The sequence below is a fragment of the Chanodichthys erythropterus genome, chromosome 7 (assembly GCF_024489055.1).
Source record: "Chanodichthys erythropterus isolate Z2021 chromosome 7, ASM2448905v1, whole genome shotgun sequence".
In the NCBI taxonomy this organism is placed as follows: domain Eukaryota; kingdom Metazoa; phylum Chordata; class Actinopteri; order Cypriniformes; family Xenocyprididae; genus Chanodichthys; species Chanodichthys erythropterus.
Window position 1 is genome coordinate 42,288,327 of NC_090227.1, and position 14,863 is coordinate 42,303,189.

Consider the following 14,863-nt stretch of genomic DNA (forward strand, 5'->3'; position numbering starts at 1 on the left):
TTTATCTCAGCTCAGATGAGATTTCAGAAATCATTCTCTTCCCAATTATTATTTTTCTTCCAGGAAAAAGCCGGAAATAACCAGGCAGGTGATGTTTGAAGTGAAAGACATGTTGCCAGGCAACAAGCACATTTTACCCTGATCTGATCTCTCTCTGAGCTTTCTCTCTGATCTGTCAATCATTTCATCAATGCAGGAATTATTTACAGCTCCTAAACTCATGCGACTGAATGTTTCTGTATGGTAATATAGCCTACAGTGAAAGTCAGGGTCTTTTATTGTTTGTGGAGAACATTGTCATTCACATGATGTTTTCCAGATGTGAGTTTTGGTTCTGTCTCTACGTGTTTTGGGATTTAAGTGGAACAGAACACATCTGACCTTTGCCCTCATGATCCAAAGAGGAAACACTGGGAACCAGGGTACTGACTGACTGTTATGCATATGGACTTAAAGCGCCACCTGCTGGTCATGTCCTTCTGATCTGTTATGAAAATCAGATGCAGCTGGTTTCTTCAGTTTCACTTGGGCTGTGTCTGAAATCACATACTTCCCTACTATATAATAGGCGAAAAACAGTATGTGACAAAATATATATGTCTGAATTCACAGTACTCAAAAAGAAAGGGTCGGCAAAAAGTACCCGGATGACCTACTACTTCTGGTAAGATTCTGAAGTGTGCATACGATGGACACTTTACTATCCCATGAGGCCATGGTAGATGATTTATGAATGGCAGAGATGCTAGTGGTCACATGATAATGACAACATGGTGTCATGAGAAATCTGATCAAAAGTTGTTATTGTGATGTCTTGACTAATTGTAACCTATTTCACTATTTGTATGATGTTTATTACATTAAGTGAACAAACAACATGCTTGAAATATATAATGAATGCCTACTGCATAATAAAACAAACTGGAAACAGATATTTAATGCAAAAAAACATATCTAATATAATATAAGCTAAGCTAGCAGGCTAATTGGGTAGATGTATGCTATGCTAGTACATAAGCTTACTAAAAAACAGTAAGAATGAGAAATGCTTGATTTCACAACCTATAGCTTCAGTTAAATACTACGATGAACCATGTAATTTAAAAGACATTAAGAAAGCAATAAGGCACAAGAGTGACTTCACGAACAGCTCTAGCTTCAAGTACTGTATTGCTTTTATAAAATGGTTACCACACACAATACAATTAATTATGAAAAGCCTTCCTTCCGCCAGAAAAAATAGTCCCTGACCGTGAACAGCAACAGAAGTTACATTATTACGCCATTAGATGGCAGCAAAGACTGTCTTTATGAGTGTGTCAGTCAGTAGTGAAGACTTTTATATTGAAAAGACTGAATTGTTGTGAACAAGGAACAAAACGCAAGTGACAAATGCTTTGACTAGCGCTGTCAGTCAGGAGAAAACCCCTTTACTGTTAAAAGGACAAGATATCGCAGCAGACATTTAAACAGATTTTCTTTTTTTATTATAAACATAGGTCTGACTTGAAGGAATTGCTAAATCTGAATGCAGGTAGTAAAATCGCTCACTCGATCTCTTTCTCACAATACTCTTCTACATAATACAGTGAGCTTGAACAAACAAGAGTGGTTGCCAAGAGTGGTTGCTAAGGGTGTTGTGATACACAGAACCGTTGGGTGAAGCTGTCATAGCCATGTTTTATTGTGAATAAAACACAGTTATTGACCAATCAGAATCAAGGACAGGAACTAACCATTTTATAATGGTCATTATTAATGCATTTTAAATGTTATAAATCTTAATGTGATTTTGCAGGAATTATAATCAGCCGCTAAAAATACTACCATTATATAAGTGACTTAGATTGCATTCAGTGTTAATAAAATTCACTGTTCAAATAGTGCTAGTTTTATCTGAATCATAGCCAAAGTCACAGAAATTGTGCAAAGTGATTTATTTTGGAAAAAAAGATTTCCACTTGTGATGAAAACAGAAAATTTCATGAAGTATAAACTGGTGCTTCAAATGAGGGATATTTGTAAAACAAAGATGGTAATGTTTCTGATTTATCATTTTTTTATAATGATAAATTAACACAATACTGCCTATTCATGGTTATATAATAATGTTTTAATTCTCTTTTAAAAATACACCACATTATAGTTTCAAAATGTTTTAAAATCTAATTAAAAATGGTGCAATTTTGAGGCAACCCTCAGTTTTCAGCCTTGTTTTTTGGGCCGTATGCTTTCAGAAGGTTGCTGTGGTTTTGGGGTGCAGAAGGGGATTCTGGGAAAAGGTGAAGCTTCTCTTCAGGGTTCATTCAAGCGAAGTTCTTCTTGAGGAAGTTGATGAGGCCGTTCGTGGATGAGTCGTGAGAAGTGACCTCGGCAGAATCCTGAAGCTCAGGTTTGATCTTCTTTGCCAGCTGTTTCCCGAGCTCCACGCTGAGTTTAGAGAGAATATATGAAAAATGTATAAAATGTAAAAATATATATTAAAATAAAATAGGGTTATTATAGTTAACTAAAACCATAAGAAAACATAAACATAAATTTATTATAATTTATCATTGTCACGTTCAGTTGTTGTTTTAGTTTTGTTTTCATGGACTTTTCGTTTGGTTGTCATGGTTACTCATTGTTTCATTGATTTCTCACACCTGTTCCTTGTTTAGATCATTATTCTCTGTATAAATTGCCCTTAGTTTGTCTGGTGTTGAATGTGTTGTAGCCCACAGTTGAGTTGTTTCTCATGTTTGTTTATTCTCTTTTGGTTTTATAAAATAAAGCTACACCTCTTCTTCCTTATTATGACCATGACAATTATTCTGCTGGGTGCTAAGAAAAAATCTTTAATTTTAATTTAGTTTAACTTGATGTACTAAACATTAGTGATGGGAGAAACTAAGCTTTTTAAAACTCAGAGTTTGCTTTGCTAAATGATTCACTGTTTTGAAGCGCTCAAAATGCGACATGCTGGTGACCCCTGCTGGTCAGAACATGCAAATGCAACGAAAACTCAGCCCAAACATGCATAAAAACACCTTTTACAAACCAATTACAAAATGTTTTCTTGAAAGGTTAATCTATTAAATTGAATCTATAAATCATCAAACACCATTAAAAATGAAGTGTCTGTATAATATGTGCTCTTTTATTAATTTGTTGGGCTTGTTTTGTGTGTTTTAAGGAGGATGTGGCTAATCAGGCCAATAAGAGACAATTAACTATACTCGTCTTATTTTATTATACCAATGTGCCATTACAAATGTCTACAACTTTATAAAACTGATCCAAGATCAGGTAAAAAGCAAATAGGCTCTGGTTTATGGGTTCATTGAGATCATCGCCCCCTAATGGTGAGCGATTGAAATTTCGCAACTTTTCAAAACAGTATGACAAAACGAAGCATCGTTTACTGAAATCATGTGACTTTGGCAGTTAAATCGCGCTCTGAAACACTGATTCGAAAGACAAAAGATTCGCAAAGCCTCACAAAGCGTGTTTTGAAAATACCCATCACTACTAAACTAACTTAAACTGAAAAATGAATAAAAACCATATGGGAAAAACAAAGTCGAATAAAAATGACAAAAACACAAATTACTACAATTTTGACAGAAATGATAATGAAAACAGAAATTACAATATATATTATATATATATATATATATATATATATATATATATATATATATATATATATATATATATATATATTAAAACAAACTATAATAGTATGTCAGTTATACCAAATAACACTGGCCTGGTAATAACACATTAAAACTAAATGTATTTCATCAGATTCATGCATTCTTTGACTCACCCCCACTGATCAAAACTGTTAATTTCCCACATGACGCCCTGAATGAAGATCTTGTGTTCATACATGGCTGTAAAGAGAGGTCAGAGGTCAGGAACCTGCACATCTGATGATATCTAATACTGTAGAGCATCTCTAAAACATTTAAAACAGCTTTCAACCCACCAATCAGCACGCCCAGAGTATACGGAGACAACTTTTTGAAGATGATGGAATTCGTTGGCTTGTTTCCTTGGAATACCTGGACAGAAACGGATGGATGATGTTACCTGCTACTGCAATACTCAGAATACAGCTGGGTTCAAAATGCAGAACTACTTATTGTATACTGTGTAATATACACTGCATGCTAACCACTATTTTTAATAATATTATATTTGTACATTTTTGTAAATATGGGTATTCTGCGTATACAGAAAATCCACATACTGTTCACATTTTACATGCTGCAGAAATATTAAGAGCAGTATGGTCGTGTTTATGGGCTGTAGTGTGATTTGTGTCCTGTAGAGGTCAGTATAAGCCAGTGGTTGACTTTATATTCTCACTTTGTGTGGAAGAATTTTCTCAAGTTTCTCTCCACTCAGTCCTCCAGCTTCCAGCTCTTTCTTTGCCTCTTCTGTCGTCTTTCCCTTCATCAGAGCCTCCGTCTGTGCCAGGAAGTTCGCCACCAGGATCTACAAGTCAAGTCACATTCATTTATATAGCGTTTGCTTCAAAGCAGCTTCACATTACAGTGATAAAACAGTCTTGATAATAATAGTGACAATTCTTGTTTTTTCAATGGAATTATTGCAGTTTTTTTAATTCATGTGGCTTGTAATCTTGAATCAAAATAACTTCCCCTCCTCTGATGACATGTTTACTGGCGGGAGGGCAGAGCAACTTGTCACTCACATGAGATCCACCAATAGCAAATCACAACCATCCAATCAATTCCACACAAACAAAATCAAGCCCCGCCCTATATGTGTTCTTGTTCCAGAAACCGTTTCACTTGGTTATTCATTACAATAGGAAAGAAAAGACGATGGAAACTTCTGTTTCATGCAGACTTTAATGTTATTAATTATGAAACAAATTCAATTTCGGCTATAAAGCAGCTCTATAGAAGACAATAGAGTCATTATTCAGCTTAAGTTCATTCAGTGTTGATTCAGTTCAATAACAGAGTCAGAGTTAAGAAAAACATCATGCTTAAATCATAATTATGACATAAAAAGTCAAAATTATTACACACTAAGTCATTTATGAGATTAAATTAAACTAAACTGGAATTATGATTAATTACGACAAAATTTTTACTTTTTATGTCATAATATTTTTAATGTCATAATTATGACTTTCAGTCATAATTAAAAAATTTTTGTAATAATTTAGATTTTTTTAATCTCATAATTATGAATTAGAATGTCATAAATTATGACTTAGTATTTCAAAACTAGACCTAATTATGACTTAGTCTTAGTATGTCATAATTATGACTTAGTACATCATAATTTTTTAATGTCATATTTATTTATGACTAATTTAATTTTTTTAATCTCATTATTATGACTATACATTATTATGATATTATCACTAATTAGGACTTCGACTTTTTAAAGCCATGATTTCAACTTTTTGTCAAAATTTTGACTTTTTAATCTCATAATTATGATTTAGCATGTCATAATTTATGATTTAGTATGTCAAAACTAGCACTAATTATGACTATTCGACTTTTTAAAATTATGATTTAAATTTTTGTCATAATTTTGACTTTTTAATCTCATAATTATGATTTAGCATGTCATAATTTATGATTTAGTATGTCAAAACTAGCACTAATTATGACTATTCGACTTTTTAAAATTATGATTTAAATTTTTGTCATAATTTTGACTTTTAAATCTCATAATTATGATTTAGTATGTCATAATTTATGATTTAGTATGTCAAAACTAGCACTAATTATGACTATTTGACTTTTTAAAGTTATGATTTCGACTTTTTGTCATAATTTCGACTTAAAAATTTCGACTTCATAATTATGACTTAGTATGTCAAAACTTGCAAAAGTCTTGCACTTTTAAAGTCAGATTTCAACTTTTCATCTCATAAATATATATAATATATAAACTTTTTGTGTCATAATTATGATTTGCCAAAGCATGATTTGTTTTATTACATGGCTGTAATGAGCTTGGCAACCCTGCAACTCGGTACCTTGTGGTGAAGGCTGTTTCTGATTGGATGTTGAGTCTGGGCAGGAATGAGGAAGTCAGCAGGAACCATACGAGTTCCTGTTGAGGAGACAGAAGGGTCAGACAGATGCTTCTCATACCAAAACACACACATTGTGTATGGCAGCAGGTGAACCTTGGTGAATGAGCTGGTAGAAAGCGTGCTGTCCGTTAGTTCCAGGTTCACCCCATACGATCGGCCCGGTGTGATAGTTCACCTGGCTACCCTTAGTAGTGATGTACTTTCCATTAGACTCCATGTCACCCTGTAAAGTCACAGCATTAGATTCTCATCCCATTTATATTTCTGATGGTTTTACTGTCATTAGGAGTGTGTAGCTCTACACCTGTTGGAAGTACGCAGCGAAGCGGTGCATGTACTGATCGTACGGCAGCAGGCAGTGCGTCTCCGCCTGGAAGAAATTGATGTACCAGATGCCCAATAGAGCGAGCAGCATGGGTGCGTTCTGATCCACAGGGGCCGTACGGAAATGAGTGTCCTGCCAGAGAGTTTATGCAAGCTTTTAAAAGATATTAACACAGCAAAGATGCATTAAATTGATCAAAAGTGACAGTAAAGAGTTTTATAACATTACAAAAGATTTCTATGTCAAATATATGCTGTTGTTTTGAACTTTCTAATCATGAAAGAATCCTAAAAAAAGGTTTCCACAAAAATATGAACATTGATAATAATCATAAATGTTTGTTGACCAGCAAATCATCATATTACAATGATTTCTGAAGGATCATGTGACACTGAAGATTGGAGTAATGATGCTGAAAATTCAGCTTTGATCACAGGAATAAATTACTTTTTAATATATATTCACTTAGAAAACTGTTATTTTAAATTGTAAAAATATTTTAAATTTTTACTGCATTTTTTGATCAAATAAATACAGCTTTGGTGAGACTTCTTTCAAAAATATAACAAAATCTTATCGGCTCCAAACTTCTGAATGGCAGCGTATCTGCTGGTCATTAAACAAAAAAATGTGAATATTTTAATTGAGCATATTTTTATAGTTTGACACTACTAATGAAGGTCAAATACTGATAACGACCTTCTTCAGTAATAAAACCCACCATCCAATGAGCTCCAGCCAACAGCTTCTCAAAGTTCTCGTATCCTAAAACAGAAGAGGTCAGACAGACGCTTCAGAATCACTCACACTCATTGGCTGTCTTCATGAAAGTCACATGATAACTCACCGATATGAAGTGCGATAGACAGTCCAATTGCAGACCATAAGGAATATCGTCCACCGACCCACTGGAAATCAAAAAATGAATCACAATACAGAGCAAAATGTTTCACTGCATGTGTGATTTTTGTATTATTAGATGTTCAATTAAATGTGTTGTAAACATACAAAAGCATGAATTCAAATCCACATCAAGCTTTTCTTCACTTGAGCAAACATACAGTATGCTGAAGAGCTTATAGTGTCCATAAATAACAGGATAGTAAGGAACCTTGCCCTTTAAATATCAACAATGTGATTAAAAGTAGCCCGTCGGCCTTTACAGTGAACCAGCTTTTGTGTGACCTCTGCTCGGATAAGGTCAGGATCACGAATAACCCTGAGGCGTGCGGCCGCGAGTCAGTCGAAAGACTCTGGTTACCAGCAGCTGCTGCTGTGAGCGTCCAGACACCTACTTCACAGGTCAAACCACTACGGCAAAAATAGCTCAGGCCCTCGACAGACACTCACGTCCCAAAACTCAAACATGTTCTCCGGGTCGATGCCGAAGTCCTTCACTTTGGGCTGAAACACAGAATGGAATAAAGTTGGACTGAGAACTTTAAAAAATCTGATGTAATATTTTCAAATGTCTGCTTTTGATTGATTTAATAGAACAATGAACTGTGTTATTTAAAAAAAAAACATATGGAAAATGATGATATGAGCCCTTTACATGTAAACTAGAATGAACTTACTCCATTGGTGGAGAGTGCCACGAAATGCTTGGCAACTGCAGATTGCTGTGAGAATGATAAAAACATCAACAAACACATAAATGCATGACACAGGCTCATCCGCATCACTGTAAGAGATGAGACTCACGTCTTTGGCGGCCTGCAGGAACCATTCTTTCGCTGACTCAGCGTTTGTGATGGTTTCCTGAGTCGTGAATGTCTGAGGAAGATAAACAGACAACAAACTATTTCACAACATTATCAGTGGCCCTATTTTTTCACAAAAAACTCAATATGATGCATATTATCAAATTTATTTCATTAGTAAAAGAACATTTAAAAAGGTACAGTGTTATGCATAATCTTGCTGTTTGAGCATGAAAAAGCTCTACAAAGTTCCAGACAGTTCTTCTCTATATCAGTGCAACTGTTTCTGAACTCCCTGAAACGCCTCTATTCATTGTAGTCTTGAGTTTTCTTAATAATATTCCTCATTTAAATAATTAATATGCAGAATAAAGCGGCGGGGCCTGCTTGAGTTAGTTAGTAGTGTGTTGAAACTGGTGGTTATGGTAAGGGGCGGGACATTTCCCAAACACCAATCACAACACACTGCTCCAGCCGACCAATCAGAGCACATTGTGCTTTTCAGAAGGAGGGGCTTCATAGAGACAGGAACTAAACAGAGTGTTGCTGACAGACTGGGAAGAGAGGAGCTGCAACAATGGAGAATATGAGGAGAATAATCAACATTCAAGCATGAAAACCTGCTCTAGTAGAGCACAAAAACACAATCAAGACTTTGTATAAGAACATAATAGGTCCTCTTTAAAAAGTCATAGTCTGTATAGAGAGATTTCTGAATACCTTCGATGCGACGATGAAGAGTGTGGTCTCAGCGTTGAGTTCAGCCAGAGTCTTAGCAATGTGCGTTCCATCGATGTTCGACACAAACCAGACCCGAGGTCCGCCTTTAGAGTAGGGCTTCAGAGCCTCTGTCACCATTAATGGACCCTGAAACACACACAAAAGTGCTTGGGAGTCCATGGAAAAGTTTAGAGGAATACAGTGTAAAAAAAAGGAAAAATAAAATATATTATTAAATATATTTATAAAATAACTATGAATAATAATATATAAAATAAAAATATAAAATATACAAAATAAAAGTATTATAAAAATAAATAAATTAAAACATTAAAAAATATTAAAATGAATAAGTAATAAATGAGTAAATATATAAAAATCTAAATATATACAGGTGCTGGTCATATAATTAGAATATCATCAAAAAGTTCATTTTTTAATTGTAAATGATTTTTAAAAATGAAACTTTCATATATTCTAGATTCCCTACATGTAAAGTAAAACATTTCAAAGGTTTTTTTTTTTTTTAATTTTGATGATTAGAGCGTACAGCTCATGAAAGTCCAAAATCCAGTATCTCAAAATATTAAAATATTTCCTAAGACCAATCAAAAAATGGATTTGCAAAACAGAAAAGTTCAAGCTCTTTAAAGTATGTTCATTTGTACACTCAGTACTTGGTCGGCAGCACATATTACAGCAAATGACTTGCTCCTAGCACAAATTACAGCATCAGTGAAGTGTGGCATGGAAGTGATCAGCCTGTGGCACTGCTGAGGCACTATTGAGCCTTCAGATCATCTATATATTGTTGAATCGACTGTTTCTCATCTCTCTCTTGAAAATATCCCTTAGATTCAGGGGTCAGGCATGTTGGCTGGCCAATAAAGCACAGTAATATCATGGTCAGCAAACCACTTGGAAGTGTTTTTGCACTGTGGGCAGGTGCTAAAGTCCTGCTGGAAAAGGAAATCAGCATCTCCATAAAGCTTGTCAGCAGATGGAAGCATGGAATGCAAAATGTACTTTTATCTGAAAAGAGGACTTTCGACCACTGTTCACTGTCCAGTTTTTTTTCTCCTTAGCCCAGGTAAGATGCTTCTGATGTTGTTTCTGTTTCAGAAGTGGCTTGGTAGTCCTTTTCCTGAAGATGTCCGAGTGTGGTGGCTCTTGATGCGCTGACTCCAGCTTCATTCGATTCATTGTGAAGCTCTCCCAAGTGTTTGAATCGGGCTTTACTTGATAGTATTCTCAAGCTTGTGGTCATCCCTGTTGCTTGTGCACCTTTGCCTACCCAATTTCTTCATTCTAGTCAACTTTGCATTTAATAAGCTTTGATACATCACTCTGTAAACAGCCACCACATTCAGTAATGACCTTCTGTGACTTACTCTCTTTGTGGAGGGTGTCAATGATTGTCTCCTGGACCATTGCCATGTCAGCAGTCTTCCCCATTAGTGTGGTTTCAAAGAACAAGAGATACCTGGAATTTATACTGTAGGGATGGTCATTTAATGAAACTCAAATGTAAATATTGTAATATTTTGAGATACTGGATTTTGGACTTTCATTAGCTGTACACTCTAATCAACAAATAAAAAAAAATTAAAAAAACGAAAAAAACTTTTGAAATGTTTTACTTTACATGTAGGGAATCTAGAATATATGAAAGTTTCATTTTTTAAATAATTTACAATAAAAAACAAACTTTTCATGATATTCTAATTATATGACCAGCACCTGTACTAAAACTAAATATATACTAAATATTTATAGTATACTTATAGTATTCATTTTTCACAGTATATATATATATATATATATATATATATATATATATATATATATATATATATATATATATATATATATATATATATATATATATATATATATATAAAAAAAAACTAGACGCCTGTTAACTTTTAGGATGGTGTTCTTGGCATCTAAAAGACTGAAAACCCCTGATTTGGAGCACCATAGCAGGAGGAAAAGAATAAAATCATGTAAAATATGGTTTTGATTTCACAAACCAGATCAGATCCACCGATGCCGACATTGACCACATCAGTGATGGATTTCCCGGTATATCCCTTCCACTCGCCACTGCGGACTTTCTGTGGCGGGAAGAAAAACCTGTGAGTTATAATAACATCCTGGTGTCACGTTTTCAATGTTTTGTTTTCATGGACTTTTACGCTCGCTGCGTCTGAAATCGAATACTTCCCTATGCTATATATAGTAGGTGAAAAACAGTACGCCAAAAGAGTAGTAGAGCATACAAGTAGTAAAAAGTAGACGTGCATATGACGGACACTTTACTAGCCCATGGGAGAGGATTTATGAATGGAAGTGAAGCGACACAAGTGATGCTGGGAGGTCATGTGACAGTAACAACATGGTGGATATAGTTCGTTAGAATTTCATTCATACTACACACATACTATATAGAACAGACTCTTTTAAATGGTTGCAAAGTAAATTCAAATTCTATATGGTATGAATGTGTGTAGTATAATATATCTGCCATGTTGTCATTATCACATGACCTATTACCGCTGTCATGTGACCTACGCTGTCAGTTGTGTTGCTCCATCAAATCATCTCCCATGGCCTCATGGGATAGTAAAGTGTCCATCGTATGCATATTTAGGTCATCCAGGGACTTTTCACCCACTGTTTTTCGAATACTATGTATTCTCTGACATACTACTCTTTTGGCGCAATGTTTTCTGCGTACTATATACTAGGAAAGAATTTGATTTTGGACGCAGTGTTAGTTTGTTTCTCATAATTACCTGTTTCCTAAGTTGTCTTCGTTACTAAGTATGAATTCATTAGTTGTCATGGTTACTCATTTTCATTGATTTCACACACCTGATTCTTTGCTACGCCCAAAATCACATACTGTACAGTAGGTAATACGTTTGAACTTACTTTGTGACCATTAAAAAGCATGTTCTCTATAGTATGAATGTGTGTAGTATGAATGAAATTCTAACGTACTACATTCACCATGTTGTCATTATCACATGACCTATTACCAATGTCATGTGACCTACACTGTCAGTTGAGTCGCTCCATCAAATCGTCTCCCATGGCCTCATGGGATAGTAAAGTGCCCATCATATGCACACTTCAGAACATCACCAGAAATAGTAGGTAATTCGGGGACTTTTCAACTACTAGTTTTTCAAATACTATGAATTCTGACATACTTCTTTTGTCACATACTGTTTTTCGCCTACTATATAGATGGAATTAGACATAGTCAGGCGCAGCACTATTGAGTTCACTCTGTATATATTTTTCCTTCAGGTCAGTTTGCTCATTGTCTGGTGTTGAATACACTGAACACTGTTGCTGACAATCCTCATTTTGGCTGCGTGAGATTCTCCAGCTTTGTTGTTGTTGAGCAACCGAAGCACGAGCCGTTAAAGCTCCGCCCTCTTCTGGAAAGGGGGCGGGGAGCAGCAGCTCATTTGCATTTAAAGGGACACACACAAAAATGGCACACCCAAATAGGGGCAAATTTGACAAGCTATAATAAATGATCTGTGGGGTATTTTGAGCTGAAACTTCACAGACACATTCTGGAGACACCAGAGACTATTACATCTTGTGAAATGGGCATTATAGGTCTTCTTTAAATCCGCTACGCTCGCTTCGTCTTCTTTCTCAAGTCAAGTCAAGTCACCTTCATTTATATAGCGCTTTCTACAATGCAGATTGTGTCAAAGCAGCTTTACATTGATAATTGGTATATAATTTTTCCTTTTAAAGAATAGTGTCAATGCAGGCAGATCAAAAGCACTGTTGAATAAATGTCAAGGATACTGTTGAATATCAAATGTCAAGTCAAATTAAATTAAATTAGGGCTGCACGATTAATCGTATTTTATCACGATAACGATATCTGCTTCTCTCGATTGATTTTAAATAATCGTCACGATATTGGCCCGCTCTATGAAAATGAACATAATTTGGAAATATTGGAAGTAATATTAGGAATTTCGCTGTTTTATCTTTTGACGTTCCTAAAGGTTTTACCAGTTTTCATAATGTTGATCAACTAGAAATGATTTTTCTTTGCTTTACGAATTTGCCGGGCAATTTGAATCTGGTTTGTCTTATTGCAAACGAATTGTGTTGCTTTAAAATCTAATGTGAATACATATTACAAAGCGCTCACCAAAACCATGTTTTGTATTGATTTACCATCTAACGAAGTTATCATAGTTGGTTAAATTTAAGTCTTTGTGCCCCCTACAGGCCTTTTGGGTGAAGTGTAGGTTGGTAAAGAACTTGCAAAATAACTCTTGGTAAAGAACTTAGCCATAGTTACATTATCTCAGCCCAAACTTGACACCTGGTCCCTGCTGAAACACTTTTTACAGTATCCATATCCACAGATAGACACTCACATGACAGAAGCCCTTCATCTTCTCCAGAACCTTGTTAACCTCTGGCATCACGTCTTTCCCATCCACGTTTATGGGTGTGTTTGAGCGGTTCCTCAGGGCCACGTGGAGAACAGCACGACCCTGTAGACGGCACAATCATCATGCAACACTTACATTTATGATTTATACGTTTGCCAGACACTAATCCAATGCAACTTACATTGCATTAAAAATATACAGTTCAATCAAACCCGTGACTCTGTTGTTGCTTGTGCATTGCTCTACAAGTGCATCTAATGTTAGATAAATTAAGAATAATTTATAGCGTATATACTAAGTTTCAATCAATAAATGTGTATGTCCAAACAGAGCTTAATAAATCCAACAAACGGGATGTGTATTTGGGCATGTGTTGATTTAAACCCAGACACACAAACATGTTAAATACCTCAGTGAAATTAATCTTTTCTCCTGAAAACATCTTGTCTCTGGAGGCTTCCACACCACGAGACTTTGCCTAGGAGAAAGCGAATCTTATTTACAAAGTACCATGTGAGGATAACTCTGTTTAATTCTGTTCAAAACTTTACCAGATCCACGAGCATCTTCATAACCTCTTCATTTATAAGGTTCTTGGAGTAATCCAGCAAAATGTCTCCTTCATCTGTTTTTAAAGTTAAGCTGTTAAAAGAATACAAACATCTGGCTTCTTCAGATGAACTCTTGCTTACAGATAAACTCATGCAAAACCTGTGAGACCAGATAACTGTTTACTTTCAGTATATACATATAGTAGAATCAGCATATTTTATGCCATATTGTAAAGTGTACATTTTAAAAGTTGTGAATTTGAATGTGGGCGGGGTTTAATAATGATTGACAGGGTAGCTTCTTACTTCTGACTCCGCCCACTAAATTTACTGCATGATCTGTGAAGGTCAATTGCTGTTTTTAATGAAATAAAATGACTTTAAACTAATGATCCGTTTCATGCAGAATAGATAAATAAATAAATTAAGTACCTGAACTTTTGAAACCGGTTTTTATCAGCCTCGAACATCTGCCTCATGTTGAGATTCGCGGCGTTTGATTTGTACCATTTCTCCAGATTCTGGAAGTTTGGGTCGCTTGTCAGTCCCATCGTGACGTGTATCGGACCGAACCTGTGTGTGTGTGTGTAATATCCTCCGGATGAACTGAACCCAAATGTCACAGATCCGCCTTATGAAGGGCGAAGAAAGCAGCTGATCTGCTGCTCAACACACCCCCTCTCATACACACACACGCACGCACGGACACACACACTGGACCCCACTGTACATACTGTACACTGAGAGCACACTGCAAATCTGGGACTTATGTACCAAGTTATGGAGCTCACTGTAAGCATATCTTATACAGAGTATTATGTACATAATATATATATTTTTTAAAAGTTTATTTTAAAAAAATTTCCTAAAAGCACACGCACGCACACACTATATATGTAAATATTAGTTTACATTTGTGAAACAGTCGGAAAATAGCAACGTGTATCCTTTTTTTTTTTTATTTTTTTTGTATACATTTTCTTTTTGTATTTTAGTTATTGTTGGCACTTGTTTTGTGTTATATACTCTGATATGTATTACAATGT

At 35.3% G+C, this 14,863-nt stretch overlaps 1 protein-coding gene across 1 annotated transcript; it reads right to left on the reverse strand.

Moving 5' to 3' along the window:
- Nucleotides 1-1,414: 1,414 nt before the first annotated feature.
- On the reverse strand, nucleotides 1,415-14,433 carry gpib (glucose-6-phosphate isomerase b). The gene is made up of 18 exons (XM_067389458.1): nucleotides 14,250-14,433; nucleotides 13,818-13,908; nucleotides 13,676-13,744; nucleotides 13,249-13,368; nucleotides 10,858-10,941; nucleotides 8,825-8,971; nucleotides 8,106-8,177; nucleotides 7,979-8,023; nucleotides 7,752-7,805; nucleotides 7,249-7,309; nucleotides 7,123-7,166; nucleotides 6,381-6,533; nucleotides 6,170-6,299; nucleotides 6,017-6,093; nucleotides 4,357-4,485; nucleotides 3,974-4,049; nucleotides 3,812-3,878; nucleotides 1,415-2,430 (listed from the first exon to the last, which is right to left on the reverse strand). The coding sequence occupies exons 1-18, from the start codon at nucleotides 14,366-14,368 to the stop codon at nucleotides 2,307-2,309; spliced, it is 1,662 nt and encodes a 553-aa protein (XP_067245559.1). The 5' UTR covers nucleotides 14,369-14,433; the 3' UTR covers nucleotides 1,415-2,306.
- Nucleotides 14,434-14,863: the final 430 nt, after the last annotated feature.